At 43.1% G+C, this 23,836-nt stretch overlaps 1 protein-coding gene across 1 annotated transcript; it reads right to left on the reverse strand.

The window, feature by feature from the left end:
- Positions 1-590: 590 nt before the first annotated feature.
- LOC149873184 (p53 apoptosis effector related to PMP-22-like) lies at positions 591-18,963 on the reverse strand. Its single transcript, XM_090040225.1, has 3 exons — positions 18,551-18,963; positions 4,477-4,620; positions 591-3,263 (listed from the first exon to the last, which is right to left on the reverse strand). The coding sequence occupies exons 1-3, from the start codon at positions 18,771-18,773 to the stop codon at positions 3,061-3,063; spliced, it is 570 nt and encodes a 189-aa protein (XP_089896351.1). The 5' UTR covers positions 18,774-18,963; the 3' UTR covers positions 591-3,060.
- Positions 18,964-23,836: the final 4,873 nt, after the last annotated feature.

Raw genomic sequence — 23,836 nt, forward strand, 5'->3', positions numbered from 1 at the left:
TGGTGGCAGCTTACAAATATATCAGCAGAGAGCATCAGGGACTAGGCGAACAACAATTCACCGAAGTGTCCTAGGAGAAAACCAGGAACAATGGTCATAAACTCCTAAAAGAAGATTTCAGACTTGCTATAAAGAAAAACTTCTTCATGGTTCGTGTGACCAGACTCTGGAATAGACACCCAGTGGGAGTGGTCCAAGCACCTACCCAAGGAGGTTGGGCATGCACCTTGCTGGACACGCATCTAAACTTCTGTGAATCTGTGAATCTCCTGGCCTAATGGTGCACTGCTGTATCTCAGACTTCTTTTGATGATATTTAAATGTGTGTTCTTTTGTATACTTCGTATTGGTTTCATGTTTTCCCTAACAGTAAGAATTTTCCCTTTTCAAATAAACAATGGCTTAGCCTCATTTATTAACTTAGAATCAGTACCTGTTTATGTTCATATTAAAAGGTGTCAAGAATTATTATAACCTTAAGTAAATGTTTTAAGTGAAACTTCTGCAACCGATTTCTTAACCCCAATCACCTATCAGTATATATTTTTAAATGAAGCTACCCTATCTGAAAGAAGTACAGTACCAAAATATATTACTATCATTTATTGGGAGTGTAAATAAGAATTATTTGTAGTAGCTTATTCCTGAACATCAGGCAGGTAATATTTTCATTTTTCTTTATTATTTTTCATAAAATATTTCCACCATTTAATGCTCTTTCTTATCAAGTAGGACAACAATTGAAAGAACATGTAAGATAATTCGGTTATATTGAGGAACACATTTCTAGTCAGTCACCTCCCATGACTATGTATATCCACTTTCATTTTTTCTGTTTTGCTTTAATATTTAATTGTGCAAAGTATTTGCTGAACCAAGCTATAGTTCCTTGCTGTGTTTTGCATTTGATATACAAGTTAGCTATCATCCCATTAGTGGTACTGATTACCTCATAAGGCCAACAGCTTTCTACTATATAGAAAAAAAAGCCAAAATTTGTCAAATGATTCTTTTCTCAGAAGGCATGGTCAATGTAGGTGATTTAACAGACATGAGTGATATTATAATATCTACAATATACAGCATTTTCACCAAGAGAAAAAAAGTATTACAAAACTAAGAGATATAATACAAAAGGTATTATAAAAATGAACTGAGCCTTTAGAAAATTGTTATTTTAATGTACTTTAGTTGGACAATATTGTGATAGGTCTTATGGGTTGCATTTTGTATATTAAGTACATACATGCACACAATTCACCTCTGGTATAGGTATGATGATTATATGGAACAAGTTGTGCTGTTTCTTCAACCCAGTGATAAGCTCCAGCTTAATTGACAAACAATGAAAGAAAGTGCAGCTACTTTGTACTTTTTGTCACTTTACCCAGTCTGTCAGGACTGCTTCCAGCATTTGCAATCTCTCTACAGTTCAAATAAATGCTATTCAAAAACAGTAACTTACCTCAAAAGCATTCATATAAAGAATATTCATACTTTATTCATACATTCAGTATTCTTTAGACATCCTATAAGGAATATTCGTATCCATCAGTCATGGATCTCCCACAGCTGAGTGTCAAGTCACTGGTAATTTGGGATCTCATCACCTTAAATGCCTGTAGCAAGTGCTGCTACTCTTCCAAGAGACACAAAATGAAGTGCTCCAGGTGTAACAATTGGGTGCCCCTCTGCAAAGCCTCTAGACTAGAGCATTACGAGCAGTACTACAAAAAATAGCACTACAGAGAGGTTGATGTGTCAACCAGCAACTTTTCTGTAGTGCTTCTGCCATATTTGTAGCACTAAATGGGGTATGTACGTGAATCTGTTTGACTTTTGTAGCACTACAAAGGTAATATCAGTCCACAGCCTAAAAGACAGATTTATGCTTGAATTACCAGGACTAGAAGCACAACCTTTATCTCATTCAGGTGGAGTTTCAGATTATTCCCTGAACTCTATCCACATAACTGTAACTACACATACTCACCCAAAGACTTTTTCAACTGAACCTATTGCCCCTAATGGTCTACAGTGCACAAAGTATTAAATGGTACAAGCTATTTTAGTGATACATAAAAAAATGTAGAAGGCTTTTTAAAGTTTTCAGTTTTATTCCAACTTTCCCCAAAGCCTGTATCATAGCTACAGCAATGTGTTTTTTAAAGGTTGAAGGAAATGAAAAATACTCAATAAAAAAATACAACTCTAAAATATCGTCTGAACTAACATCTCTAAAATACAACAAAATACATTATAAAGTCCAATGGTACAAAGATTGGTGCTTGTTCTCTTTTAAGAATATCTGTGTTAAGCCACTTAGCACTTCAGCGCATGCAAGAATTTCAGTCTTCAAAAATGAACGCCAGCTGTATATGTAGATGTTTGCTGTCTACTTTTGGGGAGCATTCCACCCAACTTACATTTTTTAGACTTTCAAATTTTTAAATCAGTATAGGATTGTCTTCTCACCCCTGGTATTGGCTAATCTCAGAAGTCTTGAATTTCAGTGGACTCAAACAGTAAAAATTCTTCTTTAGGACTAGTTATGTTGGATGGAAAAGCACATTCTTTGAAGTGTTTTTACATTCTCTCTTATCAATGAGAAATTTGCATAACCACACGAGTGCCACTTGAGGTTTCCAAAAGGACTATTCAAGTTTACAGTATATTCCTCTTCACTCTCCCCTTGTAACTTAAGGCTAAAATCCTTTTTGTAAATGGATGTCCAAATAAAGATGCAATGTTTGTTATGCTGTTAGTGAGAATTTGTGTGTTTAGAGGGAAGCAACAAATGGACTAATCCAAACATATTTGTATCACACATTCTCTGACCTAAAATATTTGCTGAAAACTGCCATACATTTTGATTAACTCAGTACTGTGCAGGTTCAAAATTCATTTGAAAAATAAAATGGTCTTTTTCAGCCTCTAACACCCAACTTAAAAAAAATAACAGAAAAAAGCTCTTCTACCATAATTTTCTATGCGCTTATACTTGAATTTATTCTTTCAGGGTATACAATATGCTGTTCAACTGCTCTCTGGAGAAGGTTACTAATACATAGGCTTGATGTTACCAAGGACCTCATCTTCCCAGTTAGGCAGGCAGCAGAAGAAGAAAGCACAGCCAATTACGACTATAGTGCTAGCCCAACCAAAACCATAAGCCCAGCTGAACACGTTAGATCCAGTCATTCCTGTAAAGGTGCTTACGAACTTCACAGGATAGATAACCAATCCAATAATCTGGAATGCAGCTAAAAGGAAAGAAGAAGAGAGTGAGAACAAGCAATAATTCATCTCATCACATTTTCTGCTATGAAGTTATTTGCAGATGAATATGCTCCTTTCTGGGGCTGCAAACAGATGATGCCTTTGTGCAGCCATAAAAATTTAATGGATAGGCCAAACCCACAGTCATCCATGCCCCATGTCAAGTGACAAATGCTGCAAACTGAGGCCACACTAATAGACGGGAAATATTTGGGCTGCTTTCTTTGCAGTAGATATCTTTTTGTTTTATGACAGGAGATTGCAGGCAGCCCAGAGCTGCCTGTGTTCTCCAGATGCCCCAGTCAGGTGCTCCCAAGGCTTCAGGAAATTCCCCAGGCATGCATATCATGCTACTGAGCCCCAACTTGGGGTGCACCTCTACTAATGAGAGAAACCCAGATTCCCTTGTTTGCAGAGGCATGGCCCAAGAAACCCCCAGCAGGGAATTCCCCAAATGTGCATATTTGCTACTATGCCCTGGCATGCAGCATGCGGCATGCATCTGCAAGTGGAGAAAACTGGGGTTCCGGGAAGCCTCAGGAGCAATAGGGGCCTGACCCTGTGGGACAACAGGTGACCTTTCCATCACCCAGTGAAGTAGATCAGTTGTCTATAACCTCAGGTAATTAGGGATTTACCCCATTTCTGGGACCTAACCAATGGAGGTATCCCTCTGAATTTTTACAGGAGTCCATTGATTTCAATGGAATTATGGGCAGATATTAGGATCTACCTATACACATCTTATTGCAGGATTAGGCCCTTATTCATAAAGTCATGCAGACTGACCTCAAAAGGGCATTCTGGGGTACAGAGTAGCTAAAGAATGAATCCTTTACCTACACCTAAAGAGAATAAAATTCACTAGGTTTTACATTCTAGTACAAAAATTGGGCCATTAGGTCAGTAACCTGTATTGCGCTGTGATGAAGTGAAAGAAGTATTTGCATAGGATGTTTGCAAAAACCATAGTTTTCTCAAGGATTCAAATGTCCTTAATTGCTGTCCTTTTAGTATTTTAATTAAGAATTACTATACACGTAAAGCAATGTTTCCATATTTGTAAAAATAAATTGTGATGACTGTTTGCATAGTTGGGCCTTTTTTATTGATATTATTATTTATTTAAAGGTGAGAGAATTTAGTTCAGCTAGCATGTGTCAGATGTGAAACAATCAGTTTAAAAGGCAACCTTACCAACAACAAAGAGCAATCCTCCAATTCCTCGCACAAAGTTAAAACGAAGTATATCGACAGAGAAGGCTATGATTGCAAGGGCAAAACAGATGACCAGGATCACAAAGCCAACTAGGTATGTGGCAGCGGCAGCTCTTCCCCAGGCTTGGAAAGAAAACAAAAGGGGAGGGGAACGTTATGCAAAACATGTTGGTTTATGTCATTAAGGTCTTTTCTTCCCTTTATTATATCATTTGGGATAGTCCCTTAAAATCAGTCAATATTACTTTAAATTAAAGTATATCTCCCCAGCAGAAAGCATGTAATGTAGAGCTACCTGAGCTAGTTTGACACCCAGGCAGAAGTATAGCATCAGTAACAGTGAACTCCACTACACTAATTTAGAAACCTAAATGTATGAACAGAGTATGTACCCTTGGAGACCACTGTTTAGTCCTACTTACTAAAATCACAAAAAGGAATCTTATAAGAAGTGGTAACTTGGACAAATAATTAGGGAAGAATATAAAAGCATTGCTCAGGCAAGCAGGGATGAAGTGAGGAAGGCCAAAGCACAATTGGAGTTGTAGCTAGCAAGGGATATGAAGGGTAGCAAGAAGGGTTTGTATGTCAGCAGCAAGAAAAGGATCAGGGAAAGTGAGCCCCTTACTGAATCAGGGAGACAACCTTGTGATAGAGAATGCAGAAAAGGCTGAAGTGCTCAATGCCTATTTTGCCTCAGTCTTCACAGGCAAGGTCAGCTCCCAGACTACTGCACCAGGCAGCACAGTTTGGGGGGATGAGGTGAGGAGCCCTCAGTGGTGAAAGAACAGGTTAGGGACTATTCAGAAAAGCTGGACATGTAGAAATCCGTGGGGCCGGATGGGTGCTGAGGGAGTTTGATGATGTGATTGCAGAGCCACTAGCCATCATCCTTGAAAATTCATAGCAATCAGGAAAGGTCCCACATGATTGGAAAAGGGCAAACATATTGCCCATATTTAAGAAAGGGGAAAAGGAGGATCCAGGGAATTACAGACCAGTCAGCCTCACCTCAGTCCCTGGAAAAATCATGGAGCTGTTCCTCAAGGAATCCATCCTGAAGCACTTAGAGAAGAAAATGATTAGGAACAGTCAGCATGGATTCACCAAGGGCAAGTTATGCCTGACCAACCTGATTGTCTTCTATGACAAGATGACTGGATCTTGGATGCAGGGAGACCAGTAGCTGTAGTTCAGCCTTGATTTTAGCAAGGCTTTTGATATGGTCTCCCACAACGTTCCCTCAGGAAAGCTAAGGAAGTACAGGTTGGATGAACGGACTGTAAGGTGGATGGAAAACTACCTGAAGCATCGGGCTGAGAGGGTAATGGCTTGATGTCTAGTTAGAAGCCAGTATCAAGTGGAGTGCCCCAGGGTTGAGTCCTGGGGCTGGTTTTGTTCAATGTCTCCATCAATAACCTGAAAGATGCCATAGGGTGCACCCTCAGCAAGTCTGCAGATGACACCAAGCTGAGAAGAGTAGTAGATACGCTGGAGGGTTGGGCTAGGATTCAGAGTGACCTAGACAAATTGGAGGGCTGGGTCAAGAGAAATCTCATGAGGTTCAGTAAGGATAAGTGCAAAGTCCTGTACTTACGACAGAACAATCCCATGCTCCCGCAGGCGTGGCAAGTAAAATCAGACTTGTTGGGTGATGGAGTGTCGCAGGGGAGCGGTGGGGAAGCAGAGGGGCTTGCAGATGGGCAGGACCAGGGTGGGGTTTGCATCTGGCTGGGGTGGGGGAAGAGCGTTTGATGCCAGCCAGGCATTTGGGCCAGTAGCAGGGAGGCTGCAACCCCAGCCCCCTCGCTCCCAGCCAGCTGCAAACCACCGCCCACTCCCATGGGATGCTCCACCACCCCACTAGTCTCAGTTCACCAGCCATGTTCTTGCACCAGTACAGGCTGTGGGGTGATTGGCTGGGCAGCAGCTCTGCAGAAAAGGATCTGGGGGTTACAGTGGACAATAACCTGAATATAAGCCAGCAGTGTGCTCTTGTTGCCAAGAAAGCTAATGGCATACTGAGCTGCATTGGTAGGTGTGCTGCCAGTATGTCAAGGGAAGTGATTATTCCCCTCTATTCAACACCAGTGAAGCCACATCTGGAGTACTACGTTCAGTTGTGGGGCCCCCACTACAGAAATGATGTGGACAAATTGGAGAAAGTCCAGCAGAGGGCAACAAAAATGGTGAGGATGCTGGGGCACATGACTTATGAGGGGAGGCTGAGGAAACTGGACTTATTTAGTCTAGAGAAGAGAAGACAGAAAAGGGGATTTAATAGCAGCTTTCAACTACCAGGCAGGGGGTTCAAAAGAAGATGGAGCTGGACTATTATCAGCGGGGGCAGATGACAGAACAAGGAGCGGTGGTTGCAGCAAGGAAGTTTAGGTTAGCTGTTAGGAAGAACTATCTCAATTGAAGGGTAGCAGGAGACACTAGAGCAGGTTACCCAAAGAGGAGGTGGAAGCTCCACCTTGGACGTCTTCAAAACCCAGGTAGACAAAGCTTGGGCTGGGATGATGTAGTTGGGGCTGATCCTGCTTTGAGCAGGGGGTTGGACTAGATGACCTCCTGAGGTCCCCTCCAACCCTCATTTTCTATGATTCTACACAGTGCCATAAATATTCATGAGGTTTTACAAGCAACCAACAACAACCAAAAAAAGAGATTTGACTGAAATCAGAACTTCTTGTAATTAATTCTAAAAATTCCACAAATTCAGTGGAAGGAGAGGAGATCTCTGACTAAACAGACAAGAAGAATGCAAGGAGGACTACAGAAGGAAACTCTCCCCAGAAGGTGAAGTTTTCTGTTGTGAGCAGAAGATGGAAGCTGTTTTGCATCATGGTTTTATAGCTGTATTTTTAATGGATGAAGAAATGAGAAAAGCTCTGAAAGAGGATTAAGAGATACATTTGTAGCAGCAGCATGTTGGCCACCATTGTCCCTCTGCATAACCTATGGCAGGCTAGGGTGTTATGTCTTGTGTTTGTGTCAGGGTTAACCGTGTAGTTTTGCTAAGAGGTTAGATGTATTTGTATGAGGTGGTTTGGGTAGAATCAACAAGGAGTTGGATTTGATAGCTATTTGCTGTATGGAGTAATGGAATCAGAGAAGTGTAGATTTGAAATACCCGACAGAAGAAACTATGAAGAAGAAGGGTTGTAACCTTGAGAACAGAAAGATGGTATTGGAAGGAGGATATTTATTCAAAGCCCAAACGGATTTGGAAACAACTTACAAGTTTAGGGACAAGGGAAGAGAATCATTTCAATGGTGAAATTCTCAACAAACTTTCTAATTTTATTATTATTATTTTACACTATACTATACATTCAAGGAATAGGTTCATGGGGCTAGCCTGGGTCTCAAATGTAGCTTGAAGTCCTTGAGAGGTAGAAGAAAAAGGCCAACTGGATATTTAGAAGTGACATTATTACAGTAAAGTGACATCACACTTCCAGTCAACATCTGTCATAGTCAAGGATCCTGTAGAAAAGTCTTTCTTGGTATCATTGCAACAATGGGCCCCAAAAGAGAAAAATGTCCTCCTGAAAAATGAACCACAGTTTTCCATTTTTAAGTAAATGCTCACCTGTGAACAAAGGTGGACTACAGCCAAGCCCCATTGTCTTTCTAAATAGATATAAGCAATGCAGACATCATTGATGCATGATGCAAAGATGCCATGTCTTCCGTGTGAAGCAGGGAATAGCTAATTATTTTTACTCTTCAGAATCTAAGACATATGCAACAACTATTTAGAGCAAGGTCATTTTCTCTGTGGTAACTGCCCCTCTGCACTTTCCTATCCCATGGTAGATGAAAGGGATGCACACATGACACGGAGCATTTTATGTGCTGTAGATCTCCCTTTCCTTTCACTTTACTGTTAACAATATGCGTGTCCATGACCTAAAAAGTACTGATACAGGAGTCATTAATAGGTAGCTGCCATCAGGTATAGCCCTCCACTTGCCAAAAAAGCTCTGGTTTTCTGCATGTACACATTAAAACAGAAAATCCTTTAGAGCCAACATGTCAACCCTCCCCGTCATAGATACAAAGGACACAGCTAGGGATGCTTGGAACAGTTTATATGAACACTGCTTTTTCAAAGTCAGCATGTTTTGCAGAGATGTCTTATTTCTGATGACTTGTTAAACAAGTTCTTTAGGCCTGGGTGCTGTTTGTCCAAAGTATTCATAACTAAATGACTCCAGCTACAAGTGTGGAGAAAAGTGCTGTTAGACTGGTAAACACTGGATATATTGTAAATATAAAGTAAAACTACGCCTATACTGGCATTAACAGATTCAACAGAAAGTAACCAAAGATTCACACCTCAAAGCAGTCCTCCTAGGGTGGGTCTACACACGCATATGATCCGGGAGCAGTTTACTCTCAAGTAAACTCTCCTGAACACATGTCTACCCATGCAGGGATGCAGGAGCAGATTTGCTGCTCCTAACACTAGACTGCTTCTGCTCCCTGTGGCCCTGCAACCAGCCCCTTCAGCAGCCAGTGCTGGGAGATCCTTATTTCACAGCACCAGCCCTGTGACCATGGAGCTGGTGCTAGGAGATAAGGATCCCTGAGATCTGGCCCCCCAGTTGTGGAGTGGGGGCTGGAAGCTCCCTGCTGCCAAGGGAGGGGGACATTGTCTCTGCCTGGACTCCAGTGGTGGAGCTCACCCCACAGCAGGCAGCTCCCAGGGGCAGAAAACAATCCCCTGCCCCTGCTGCCCAGCTGACTAGAAGCACACTTGCTCCCAGTCAGGCATCTACATGAGTGCTACTGTGCAATTACTAATCACAAGTAAATTTGTTATTTGCCTTTGCAGGTAGCAAATTTACTCATAATTAGAGCCAATTACTGTGTAGTAAGCATCTGCACATGTAGATGCAAATGCTTACTGCACAGTAATTACCTCTACTGTGCAGTAAAGCATCTCATGTAGATGTACCCCTAGTGTGGAAAGGTTCTTGATAGAGCTGTTGAAGGGATGGGAAATTTGTCTGAGTTCCCACCTGCCTTTTTTTCTTTCCCTAACCTGTTCTGCATATACCCTGTGCACTCCTTCCCTTGTGGAAGGGACGCAGGATTAGCAATGAAAGAGAGGACATGGTTAGAATTTCTGGATGGAAACTAAACAGCGTTGTAATCATAGATTCATAGAAAATTAGGGTTGGAAAAGACCTGAGGAGGTCATCTAGTCCAACCCCCTGCTCAAAGCAGGACCATCTCCCCAACTAAATCATGACAGGATACAGTAACTCCATGCGAGACATTGCTCTCTGACCACCCAGTGCTGGTACTGGACATTGATCAGAGCTGCCACAGCCAAAGGATTCATTTAAAAATAATTGCTGTATACATATATTTAAATATAACCCAGAAACAGCTCAAAAAAGCCTCCCAGATTAAACTACCCATTAAAATTTATTGAGATTTGTCATACAGAATAACTCACAAAACTGCTAATTATAAGAGCTCCTTGAATGGATTACAAAGCTAGGACCTTGCAAGAAGCCAAATCTGTGTGCTACCCTGCCTTAAGGGAGTTTGCAGTGGCAAGTAAAAACTTGCTCAGGCCTCTGACATCTTCAAGTTTGTCTTGCTCTGAAAGTAATGGTAATAATGGCATGGTCAGGGTCTTGCAATCCCTGTGCCTCTGCAATTTCCTTATCAAATACATTTAGTTAGTTTACAAATAAAAATAAATTTTGTATAACTTCTTACTGTGTCAAGTCAGTATGCAACCTCGTTCCTGTGAACAGAGGTATAGGAGGCACAGTCTTGTGCTTTGCAGCGTCAGGCCTTTGGATATCTTGTGCCTTGGGAACAGTTCAGGGGGGACAGAGGGAAGGGCACTGATGTAACCAGCAGCTACAAGGCTGTGGCAGTTGCTAGCTCCTGCAATTCCCATCTGAAGTTGGGATGTGAAACAGTGAATTTGGTGGGGAAACGAGTGACTCCAGGGACACAAAACATTCTCTATACCCAGCAGCTTTAACCCCTTGGCTGCCTGCCATGCTATCACCTCCCCTCATAGCAGTGGTTTCTGAAAAGGATGTGCGACTCCTGCCCCCACTCTCTGAGGCCTCCATTAGTCACTACCCCGTTTATTCACCCCTAGTTATTTTACTGTCTGTGAAGTATTTCTTCAGCTCTGGTAATAAGCTAGTAATAGATTTAGCTTTGGAAAATTTTTAGAGATAAAATTGCATAGATTAATATCAAGGCCAGCTTTAATTAATGCCTTCATAATTAGAGAAGAAACAAACATTGTTTGCAAATTTCAATGATTGTGTTACTTGGGCCTCGTCTGTATGAGGCTTTTGGCAAAAACTTTCCTATTTTTGCTCTTATTTCAGACCTGTTGCCACTACCAGCAAAAGCAAGAGCAGGAAATTCTTGGCAAAAAAATAAAGAAAAGTCATATGTAGACATGACCCAAACGGGAGATTTTGATAATGCCAGTAGCTTTCCACACATTTTTTAGTATAGTCAATATAAGAGGTAAAGGTAGGAGCATCCATCAGTGAACACCTGGTGAAGCCATAGAGAAATCCCCCCTTACACATACCCACACACTCCTGCCATCTCTCTACAGTATGCTGTTCCTGGACTATGACTAGAGATCCTTCCTTCTATCAGCCTTTAGCTGAAGCTTTCTGGCAAATATAAAGGACCCCCATTGTCACTATTATTGTGGTGATGTTCCTCTCATCATTTCACACCAGGGACTTCTGGCTGTTGAGTAGGTCTCAGCTTTCAGTCTTAGTTTGTGAGGTCTTTCTCCTATATGTCAGTTTTTCCACTGGCTTTCCCTGCAGATAGCATAGCTTGTCTTATCTCTTTTACTCAGCTGCTGCTCAGGAAAACTGGAGTTCTTTGCCTACATATGGAAAAGACAATTTAGCACCGACTTCAGCTGGGCTCACAGTTCGAAGGATGGTTTTGCAGCCCTCAGTTTCTTTTACTGAAAGTTCAATTTCTTTGAATTTAGCATTTTATGATCTTTCCTTTGGCAGAGAGTGGCTGACTTAGAACTGGCAAATTGAAGTTCTTAACACGGTATCATACAGCAGTGCAGCTTCCATCTACTTGCAAAGATGAGCTTTTCTTCCCTCTCCTTTATTAGCTTCACCTGAAAGCTAGGACATCTCATCACCAGAGAACTATTTACTAATTGGATGGCATTCAAAAGAAGAGCAACCAAAATTGTTTGGGGACTGAACGGATATAGTTATTAGGAAAGACTAAAAGAAATGTGTGTATACCCACGGCTTTTCTAAGTGATGACTAATAGAAGAATATACGTCTATAAATATTAAGAGTGCAAACAACAAGGGAGTGGAATTATTGAGGGAAACATTTGGTATTTAAAGGATAAAGTTAAGACAGGAAGAGACATTACAATGAATGTTGGATAAGCTTCCTCAGCTGTGCAGTAGATGAAGCAAGAGAAGGAACAGAAATTCAACTGTATAGATCAGTTAAAAATGATTGCAAAACAGTCTTTTATTTTGTTCAGAAAAAGAGAATAGTCCTGCATCAACATGGAGATGGACTAGATGATTTTCAATATCAGCATTCTTCCCCTGCAGACAATATTTTATATTATAAATTATTACAAGAGCATCTGACAAATTGATCTCAAGTTTGCCATAGTTTATGTTCTTTATGTGTCTTTCTTAGTCTATAATGGGCATATCTTCCCTGTCTTCTATAGGAGTTTTGTTCAGTTTTAAGGCAAGAGGCATGAAAAGCTGGGAAAACGTGGTGTTATTAACCAAGTAAGGAGGTCTTGAAGTTCCTCCTTAGCTGAAATGTAAGGGGAGTGGATTTTCTTGTGTAAAAGATATGCAAAATTGTAGGAAAGCATGTCCAGTGATAGAACCAGGGCCAAATTAACACACAGGCAAACTAAGGACATGCCTAGGGCCATAGGTGAAGAAGTGGCCAGGCCCAGTTGTGCTTATTTTGCATATTATAATTATTAAATGAAAAAAGTTATATACAGATTTCATCTTCACCTGGGGGCCCATGAGTCTGCTTGCCTAGGGCCCACTGAAGGATGAATCTGGCCCTGGATGGAACAGAATGGAGTGGGTGGGAGTGCTTACATGGGCATAGACACATCATCAGAGCAAGAAATCAAGGTTCCAAGGTGCCCTACCTTAGTACAGATTATGCATTGCAGCCCTTTAGTTCATTAGGAGTTCTGAATAAGCCATACCTATTTTAGAGAACCTTATTAAAACATACACACAACACCAAATATGAGCCACTAGTACACACCCAGTTCAGCTGAACCACTGTTGGCTCTGGTAGAAATCCTAGGGTAACCACTAGCAGATTCTAAACTGGTCTAGCAATGCTAGTGTTTATTACTAATGCCATTGGCATGAATGCCAGTCTAGTGCAAATCTTTTATAAAAAACTCCCTGATGTAGACACAAAGCTAAAAATATTTGATTTAGGTGGAAGCTGGACATATCAGCTTTAACAGAGTCTCTCTTATCATCATTTACCTTTGCTGAGCAGACACTACAAAGTGAAATCACCTTTCTTTAAAGCAACCCTTTTATCATATATCAGCTGGAAATACCCTATGTCCTTGCATACAACATGTCCCAGAATAAAATATGCACCTTGTTTTTGAAAGGCAGAATGAAAGGAAAAAAAGACCTTTACTTGTAATAAGTAACTGAACAGCAGTAGCTAGGGACCTGGGCCTGTTCATTGTTCTGCTCTCTGTGCCTCACCAGCAGATTTTACTTTCACTTTTGCCTCATTAATAGGGACGAACTTAATTCCAGTTTTGCGATTTTCATGGAAACGGCAAAAAACAGCAGTTTCCGCAATCACCGTGAAAAATGATGTTTCCTGTAATTTTGCATGGAATCACCCAAAACAAAATAAAAACTTACTAGAATACAAAGAAAGTGTGGCAGTCCCTGCAGCCGTACAGCATGTGGCTTGAGAGGGAGCTACTGAGAGGCTGAGCTAGTGACTAGGGACAGAAGTTACACATAAGCCAGTTTAAGTGATCGGAAACTGATTTAAATCTGTAACAGAACAGCTGTTCCATGCACATAAACCAGTTTGAAAATGGCTGAAACTGGTTTGAGATAAATCTGGTTGAATGTACTATCAGAGTTAACTGATTTGAATCAAACTGGTTTATGCAATGTCTGCTCCAGACCACTTGCTGATTTAAGATAAACCAGACTCCCTCAGCATCCCAGCATGTTCTCTAGGCAGGACTCTGCTCCACAGCAGAGCGGGCCCCTCCTCTGCTCCCTGGCTGCAGCTCTAGCAGAGACTACAGGTACATCAGGGTTTGCCTGGCTTCCCCCCACCCTAAGCCCCCCATCCTTGCTGCTCAAGCAGGAATCCGCCCCTACCTCACATCTCCCACAGCACAAACCCCAACCCCATGGACCCTAGGTAATGCCTAGGTCTGTGTGCATGTGTCTCGAATTTCACTGGGACAAGCAAACAGAACAGTGACCACTTAGGGCTTTTTGGAGCTAGTCAACAGGTAAACTGTTTAAGAAGAGTTTGAACTAATGGAGAGAGGCTACTCTTTTGCTGATGGGGTGATAAACACTATTAGCCCCCTGCTGGCTTGCTTGCCTGTCAGTTTGTTGCAGATAATATAAAGAAGCAGGGAGAGGGAGATTGAAAAGCTCCATATGATCAACAGATGCATGCACTGCACACCCCTCTTTGCCTCAGAGTGCTAGCAGGGGGCTGGCAACACTCAGCTCCCTTGAGAAGCCAGCAGTGAATCACTTGGGATGGTCAGAGAGTGCTTCAGTTGCATTTCCTTTTCTCAGCATTCACAAAGAAAGCACAGAGTCATCACACTAGACTCACAAAATTGTGTGTAAAGAACTCAGTCCAACATAGCTTTATATTAATGAGGGATCCACACTGAACCTTTGTTTTCTTAAGGCATGATATAGGGTACAGTAAACTAAATAGTACAAGCAGAATGCTAGTTTTTTTACACTTCAACATGGTTCTTGCCCATTTGAGTTAAATTTCATAAGAACTTTTTTTTGGTCAGAGGTCCTGCCGCTGCTCCCAGCTCAGTACTGTGGCAGGGAATGGAGGGCCTCTCTGGTAGCCCCCTCCCCCCACCCCCGGCTTCTAGCCTCAGCCACTGCAGGCATGTGCCTGAATTTCCTCAGTCCAGAGAGAATATCTGTGTGGTTACAAACTGTTTCAGCCTAGTCAGGTTAGACTAACTTGCAAAGATTGAATAAATTCAGGCTCAGGCTTTTTGAATGCCTGTCCCTAGCCTAGAAGGTCAGTGTACCAGTTTCAAATGGCTGAAGCTGATTTAAGATAAACCTGGTTGAATGTAGTATCAGACTTAATTGATTTAAGTCAAACCAGTGTATGAATCTTCTGTCCCAGACCCCTTCCAGGCTCAAGGGAAATCAGAGCCCCCCAGCAATCCAGCATTTTGCAGTTCTGGGCCAGGCTGTGCTGTCTGCTCCAGAGAACAGGGATGGTTCCACTCTTCTTCTCCCAAAGGCATCTAAGAGTGGGAAGAGGAAGTGATAAGCAACCCTGCAGAGTCCTGCTGCTGTGATTGTGGACTGCAAATCCCAGAGACCTCAGGGGCAGCAGGAAGAGTAAGAGACCATACAACCCATACTGGCTACATGCCAGAGAACCGTGCTGTAGTGCCCCCAGCTTCTGGCTTGAGCCAGAAGACATGTGGCTGCATTTCCCAAATCCAAAGTGAATGTCTGTCCATTTGCTTATTCGTCCAATCTTTGCAGCTTAAACTAACCTGCAAAGACTGAATCAATTTAGTTTCGGGCTTTCTGACTGTCTGTACTTAGCCATAGACTCAGTGAAAGCTCCACTCAGAAAAGTGAAAGGGTTTTGGTACCATCTTTAAAAAGCCAGATGCAATCCTGCAGTTTGAAGATGGGTGACTGGCCTATCAGGCAATCAGCAGTCAGGGGTGGGGCTGCCAGGGGCCCTCAGCCTATCATTGGTGGGGGATGTTCACTTTTAAAAATACCACAAAATCTGCTCTGTGCATCATGAGCAGCCCAAGAAAATCCCTGTCTCGCTGCAATTTAAATAGATCCCTACTCATAAAACAGAAACTGCTCTTACTGTATTTTCACATAGAATGTGCACTTCAATTTTCAGCAACTGTTTTTTGGAAAAAAAGTGTGTGTTGTATGGGAGAAAATATTGTATGCATGGAGGAGCAAGATCAAGCAAATGCAATATAGCTCTAATATTTCTCCCTAATACATGTAAGCTCTCTGATAAGAATACAAATACACATTTGGCTGGAAGCCTTCTGTATCAAGGTCCACTCCCCATCTCCTAGATACTGTTGTTGTTACACAGCTACAGAGACTTATGACTCATAGATGTCTGGCTCATGCTCATAAAGCTTGTAGTCTTTTCATCCTGTTAAAGAGACAGGTACATTCCTCCCCCCCCTCCGAGTTAATGATAATGCAGGTAATAAATCCCAAAGGATTATTTCCTTGCTGGTTATATTTGTAATAACTACCACGTTAGATACTTCACCATCACATAAAAGAGAAATGCATGTGATGATTCAAATTAATTGCATGTGACAATTCAAATAACTGTGAACCCAAGAAACTTAAAACTTAAAACTTAAAAACACATTTAGAATGAGGACATTCTAACCAACCAGTATTGGTCCTTAGCCCAAAATATTTCACTTTTAAGATAAAAGGCTAGACTGAAATGGGACCTTATCAGGACATTTCAAATATGATATGTATGAACAGTATGATTTGGCCACATAGGGCAAGCTTCATCCACGGGTTTTCTGAGCTACATTATCTTATATCAAAATAGAATGCAGTGGCCCCATTCTTTCTTCTTAGTGTACTGGCAACATGTAAGAGCTGTCACTCAGGAACTTGCTGACTTCAAGCCTAAATGGTTAGTGAAAACAACCCCTTTTTTCTGTCATAAAATGATAATCTATACTCCTTTCTTTGCCTTTCCACCCCTGGCTCATTGCAGGACACTGCAGGCACGAGTTTCAGATGCATTTTAAGAAATAGTGCAGTCTAGGCATTGCCCCCCTCCTCTTTCCCTCTACATATGCAGAGAGTGCTTCAGCTCATTTCCTTTTCTCTGCATTCACAAAGAAAGCACACCGAGTCATCACACCAGACTCACAGAATTGTGTGTAAAAAAATCAGTCCAACATAGCTTTATATTAATGAGGAATCCACACTGAACCTTTTTCTTCTTAAGGCATGATATAAGGTGGGGTAAACTAAATAGTACAAGCAGAATGCTAGTTTTTTTACACTGCAACATGGTCCTTGCCCATTTGAGTTAAATTTCATAAGCACTCTTTTTTTTTTTTAAACACACATACACATATTAGCATACTGACATGTCAAACAAAGTAACATGCCAGACCATGATTTGGCATGTTACATCCTTTGCCTAATCTGAGAAAAATGTATCATTAAACCTTATATAGACTAGGGACAGAAATTACACATAAACTGGGATAAGTGATTGGAAATCAGTTCAAATCTGTAACACAACAGCTCAGTGCACATAAACCGCTTTCAGAATGGTCAAAACTGGTTTAAAATAAACCTGGATGGATGTAGTATCAGACTTAATTGATTTAGGTTAAATCAGGTTATTTAACTTCTGTTCCAGATCCCCTCCAGAGGATGCTTTGCACCTCCCTGGCAAACCCCTCCTCGCAGGGTGGGTAGGCAGACTAGCTTTAGCCCAAGCTGTCTGCTCCCGCAGATCAGGGAAGTATGCTCCAGTGCCCCCTGGCTTCTGGCATGGGCCACTGCAGGCAGTGGCTACATTTCCAGAAATCAAAAGTGAATGCCTGTTCATTTGTGTATTGGTTCAATCTATGCAGTTTAGACTAACCTGCTAAAATTTAATCAATCCAGTGTTGGGCTGTTTGATTCAACATCTGTACTTAGCCATAAAGATTAATTAAAAAACAAGGCTGAATTGGATAACGTGACATTTAGGCAAATAAAGTTCTATATAGGGAAATTGGGAAAACTAATCCATATTGAGTAGTAGTGGATTGAAGCAGTGCATGGAACTCATGCAAACATTTTTACTCAGAATGAAAGTGGTTTTAATTTAGTTTACTTCACTTTGTAAAGTGGCAATTTATCTCATCTTCTTTAAAAGTTAATTCAGATTAAACAGAAGGTCCTTGTGTAGTTGATCCCCTAAATTCAGAAGCCCTTTTTATGAATGTGCGACCCTACTGCATTAGCTTTACTTCCATTTTTAGGAAGTATGTGCGAACACAAAGGTACTATATTGAAAGGAGTTAATTTCCTTCTTTTCAAAAAAGTATGGAAAAAAAAAAGCCACCATATACCCAAACACACCAGCACCAAGCAACCAAAGACCCTTAGATAGAAGATGTTTATAAAACTGTAGTTGTTTGCAAGCAAAATGAACACTGTCTCAGCAATAATGTGCTTTATCAACTCAATAATCAGAGAGTCTGGTAGTTTAAGGAGAGACAGCTTAGAGCTGCAGAGCTGAAATCACTGTTAGCAGAAAGCATGCAGTAAATTCAAGGGAACATATAAACAACTGGACCTGTTCATTTGATTGGAAATATCCTATTCATTTTCTTTTTACTATCAGTTCTTCATGCTGTAGTGAAGGATGGGCTTGAGGCAGATAAGGCTTAATGTTTTATGTAATTCTAATTCTGAAACATTTGTAGAGATAGTCCTGCAAAAACTAGCCTGTCCTGATTTCTCCCAGCCCCGTAAGAAGCAACACACGATAAGGCAACTGGACTTTCCTTCCTAGGCCTAGAGGAAAGGCCATTTTGCTCATCATGATCCATAGGGAAAACTATTGAACCAAAGAAGGTGGGTAAAGATTTACAGGTATTTGATATAGGCAGGGATGACATGGGCGACCAAGAACGGTGAGCTTGGGTGTGACCCAGCCCTCTTTTGCAACCATTTTTGCTACCACCCATTTTGCAAGCACTTACTGTAGTCCATGAGGGATTCGCACTGCCAGTTGAGATTAGGTGGCGTCCGAAGGCACTTCTGCCACAAAGATGCTTGGTGCTCCATAGTTCCTGCCCCGGGCTCTGACTCCAGCCAGCCCCTGCCAGACAGTGCAATGATGCCCATGATGATCGCTAACCCAAGGATAAGGGGCAGGAGCCACCTGCATCTCCAGCAAGCAAGACTGCACTGGCACGACACCATCTTTACGGAGCAGTCAGGGTCTGCAGAAGAGGATGGGCAAGAACTTCCTCCTGATTCTACAGGGAAGGGTGGTGTAAGGAGGCTTCTCTGCAGAGAGAGGCTGTGTCTGTGTCTGAGCCGCTTTTTAATCAGCACTAAGGGAGGAGTGAACCCCACCTACATTCTAGTGACTAAGAGCTGCAACAGCAGCAGTAACCTGTTTAACCAGAGAAGAACTACAGGGCTGGACTTTTCAGCTTTGCTCTGCCTCCTTCCACTGATTGCTAAACAAACCAAGGCTCCAGTTACACTCCCTAGGCTTGGCACTTAACCCTTTCCTACCTGGCACTGCCCAGTGTAAAAACACCTTCCGCATTCACTGAGTCCCTTTCCAATATGAGATGTGGAAGGTAATTCTACGCTGTTCCAGGAAGTAAGGGAAACTTCAGAAATATCATGTAATAACAGATATAAAATCTATAAAACGTGCTACAAACATCTGTCATGGAACAGATCAGAATTGCTGATGCAAAAAAAAAGATTCAGTATTAGCCCTTTGTTGGTTAAGGAACCATCCACAAAGCAAGACTGTTTTTCTGTTAATGGTTTCATTTTGCACAAACATTTCCCAAGTAGTTTACAGTTTTAGTTTTTCAATGTGTAGGTTGTTCATGAACTCTTCACTTCATCTGTCCACTGATGACCCAATCCTTAATTTCTCACATATCAGACCCTTCTTTTTACAACTCTTTGTGGATATCTTGCTGGCTTTTTTAACTAGACATTGCTAAAATGAAAATCTGCCTCCTACTTCCACAGACCTTCTCATTACTATCATCTCATTACTATCATCACTGTTGCTCAGCTCCTTAATCTTAATTACCAAAAACGGATTTAATTGTGTTAACTTGTTCATGTATTGAACATGTAACCATAAGTTTAAATTTATTGACTTCTCTGGTTTTAGAATGGCTATTTCAAATCAGGAAAAAAAAAACCCTGTCTTTATCATGGCAGCATTAATTTATTAGCAAAGATATCTGCTAATTTTAATGATATGTTATGTGACATTACAGTCCGAATTGTGCCGGATGTTTATTAATGGATGTTAACGAAACAATTTGTTTAAATATATGGTCAAATATATTCAGCCAGCATCTGGCCTCTGAAGTTTTAGAAATGCTGTGAGTGGTGGGAAGACGTTAGGCTGAAAAAAGATTGCAAATTGGACTGATTACATGCTTCTGGGGAAAGTGACAGGATATGAACTTGTTAGCTTGTGCCAAGTGAATCTTAACTGGATCTAGAGTATTTTTGTCAGGACACCCCAAAAGAGAGGTGACAGAAACCCCTGCTTAAATAAAAATTATTTGCAAACGCAAGGCTTATGAACCTGGAACAACACCAAAAAAGACAAATTAGGACGTAAGAGGAGTGGCAAACTGGTAAGGACTCCAGGTGTGTTTACATGAAACAGTTCACACAGTATTGCCAACTTTGGCTCTTGTTAATACTTTTTAAAAGGAAAACCCTAGCAAAATCTGAGTGGGAGAAGAGGGGTGGGACATATTCCTATCCATATCAGTTTGAATGAACCCTCACACAGGCTGCATACAGAACTTCAAGTGGCCTTTTGGGAAGGTGCTCTAACTACAGTGCTTTGTGGGTTGGCTAGGTGGTGGGGAGGAAATGGAGCTCCCCGCACTGCAGGGCAGGCCCAGCCTGGCTACCCCTGCTGGGATCTTGGGGGACCCAGGCCAGGTCTGTGTGGCAAGAGAGTGCTCCCTTCCCTCCCCTGCCACGCCATTCCCCCTCTCTTCCCCCTCACACAAGCATCTTGACAGCAGCCTTGTGGCTGCCACACCCAGAGCTGGGGCAACAGGGAAAATGGACCTCCCCTCCTTATGGACCCTGCCCAGCTAATATTTGGGGAGAGTCAGGCCAGGCCTGTGAGGCAAGGGGGCTTCATTTCCCCACCTTCCCCAGCTCCAGGAACAGCAGCCACAAGACTGCCATTGTCAAGACACTCATGCAGGGGTGGGGAGGGGGAAGGGAATCCCCCTGCATTGTAGGCCTGGCTTGGCTACTGCCAAGACCTCATCAGGGGTAGCTGGGAGGAGCACATGTGGCAGTGGAGGCTCCCTTCCCCCCACTCCCTCCCACCCAGCTGCTCAGGAAGGAGACAGAGGTTTTCTATCTCTCCTCTATGACAGCACCACAAAGCTGCGTGGGATACAGGCAGAATCACCTGAAATTGACCTTTGCAGGAAGCCCATACACAGGTTTCCTAAAATACTCTGCCATAGAGCACCCATGTCTGATACTACAGACAAGGGTCAAATTTTTGCTCTATTGGCCATTTTAAAAGTGCTCTGCAGCCATAAATGTTTGTTGTGTTATGGCTACAGGGTGCTTTTGGGGGCCTCTTCACGTGAAAAATGTAACTTCTGTACACATCCATAAAGTATGCTATTTGTGATTTAAAATAACTTTAATCATTATTTACACATTTGACATTTAGCAAGTGACATTTCCAAGTGTGTGAATGAAAAAATGTGGCTATGAACTACTGTTACCTAGAAGGTAGTTTTGAAGTTGATACTTTTATTTAGGAGGAAAGGGAACCTATAGACGTGCCCGATGTCTGCTCTGAGGCATGCTAATGACTTGATTAATCGAGTCCGCTGGAGCATATTAATTGACATGATCCAGCAGCTTCTGTGTCACATCTATTCAGCATCCCTGCACTTCAAAATGGAAGTGGGGGCACTTGAACTGAAACTCATCGAACAAGCTTTAGTTCAAGTGTCCCGCCACCATTTTGAAGTGCAGGACACTGAACACACATGATGCTGCAGGCACTGTAATTAGAGTGGCTCTCAGAGCCATTCTAATTAAAGCCCTCCCCTCCACTCTGGATCCCGTGTATAGGCATTGTGAATTTCTACATTTGGAATTATGTGTGGTTGAATGAGTGATAATCTTACCATTTCATTCACATAGAGGGCGTGTCCACACATACAAGCACATGTGCTTGCAGCAGCTCAAGTAGAAGCGGTGCAAATTTGACCCAGGGCTTTTTGCTTCAGCACACATGCTCGGACATGCACTTTGGTGTGGAGCCACTTGAGGCAAAATAACTCCGCCTGGCTCCTCCTGGATCTGCAGCCAGGGGGAGCTAGATCCCAGGGCCAGCACCTGTGCTGTCCCCAGCAGTATAAAAAGCTGCCCTGGCAAGTAGCTCAGGAGCTTGTGGGGCCCAGCCAACTGGTACCTGGGGACACTACCCCTTGTAAAGACAGCCCTGATTGTTCCCTGCACCCTCTACCCACTGCAACAGTCTGGCAGTGGGGGCTGCTGCCTGGCTGTGGCCCGCTGTGCATCTGCCAGACTTAGATAGGGACTGTAGAACCAGTAGAGGCATCTGCCCCTCTGGGCCAGCTCCCAGTGGACTGTGGTTGCAGGGTTGGCCTCTGTACGGCACTACTGTCATGTGTGCCCCTGCCCAGGCATCTGGGCAGATATCGCCTGGAAGATGTTCTGGGTGTGGTGGCCTGCTCTGAACTGTCAAAGCATGTCCTCCTGGCCCCATTTGGCCAGGAGGTCAGCCACAACCAGATGAGTCCAAAGTGCCAGCTCTGAGCAGGTAAGGTCCTGCCACTGGCCTCCCTAGCAGGAATTCTGGTGTTCCCTATTGGAAAACGGAAAAATCCCTGATAAAAAAAATCCCAAAGTCACTCTGTAAAATACCCACAAATCCATGTTCCTCCACAAGTAAAACAAAAGACCACTATAAAGAGAGAGAGAGAGCAAGATAGAGACAGTAATCAGTTGGATAATGTTGTATTGATATATCTACAGTGTTAAAGCAAGTCTCTTATCATAATAATAAAGTGAATGCTAAATACATGTTTCATGAATACACATTTTGCTGCACTCCCACAAGGAAATGGCCCCAAACAAGTGGTACAGCCCCCAAACAAGTGGTTTGGCCCCCCAACAGGGGGTTCGACCCAAACAAGGAGTTCAGCTCCCTAACGGGGGTTCAGTCCCCACACAAGGGGTATGCCCCCCAATGGGGGTCAAATGTCCTCCGCAGGGGCTACCACTCCCCCTGCAAGGCCCATATGCCCCCCCCAACTGCTGCACCATCCTGCACCAGTTGCTGCAGCCCCTGCAATGGCTGCCCCACCCAGCCCCACTCCTCCATACCCCCCAATGGCTTCCCCACCCAGCCCCAGCCCCCAACCTGCATCCCCAGACCTCCATGGCTAACCTCACAACCCCAGGCACCATCACAAAACCCAGAAAAAAAAACAGAAAAAAATGGGGGAAAAAAGCCTCTGCTTACCTTTGAAGCAGGGGTGGGGGGGCTCCAGGGCCTCCTGGCAGAGCCCCCCAGGCAGAATAGGACAATGGGGAGGGCAGCAGGGCCTGGGCAGGGGCTGCTAGGGCTGTCACCCCCCCACACTGTGCAGGCAGGGCCCTAGTCAGCCACAGGGCAGCTGAACTTCTGGTAAGTGCAGCGGTTTTTTGTTGTTTTTTTTAAGCTATAGGGTTGAGGGGGCAGGGATGCGGGGGGGCTTGGGGGGATGGGGCTGGCCAGGGCAGGAGTAGGGGGGCTGTCAGGGGGAGGGGCCAGCCCTGGCAGGGGGAGGGGGTCTCGGTGGGGCTGGCAGGGGGAGGGGGCAGGCTTGCCAGGGGGAGGGGGCTTTGGGGGGGCTGACAGGGGTCCGGGGGGCTGGGGGAGTGAGCGGAGCCATTGGGGGTCCCCCCCATGGTCCCCTCCCCCATCCTCCACCCCCAATCCCTTACTCACCAGCACTGGAGCCCTGGTGCTGAAACACCAGTTTGGCTACTGGCTACTTGTTTCAGCACCAGGGCAAGTGGCCATCCATGGAGACACTCTGGCAGCCAGAGCATCTCCATGGAGGATCCAGCCTCCAATTGTGTCACTTTTTTAAACTTCACTTTTTTAAACTTCGATTTTTTTAGACCCCTGTATATCCAAGGGTCTAATTTTCTCCCTGCACCACCTCAGGATTGTATAGGCAGAGTATGCACAGAGAGCAGATGGCAATGAT

Source organism: Crocodylus siamensis, chromosome 1 (genome assembly GCF_052110815.1).
Source record: "Crocodylus siamensis isolate JL-2025a chromosome 1, ASM5211081v1, whole genome shotgun sequence".
Taxonomy (NCBI): Eukaryota; Metazoa; Chordata; order Crocodylia; family Crocodylidae; genus Crocodylus; species Crocodylus siamensis.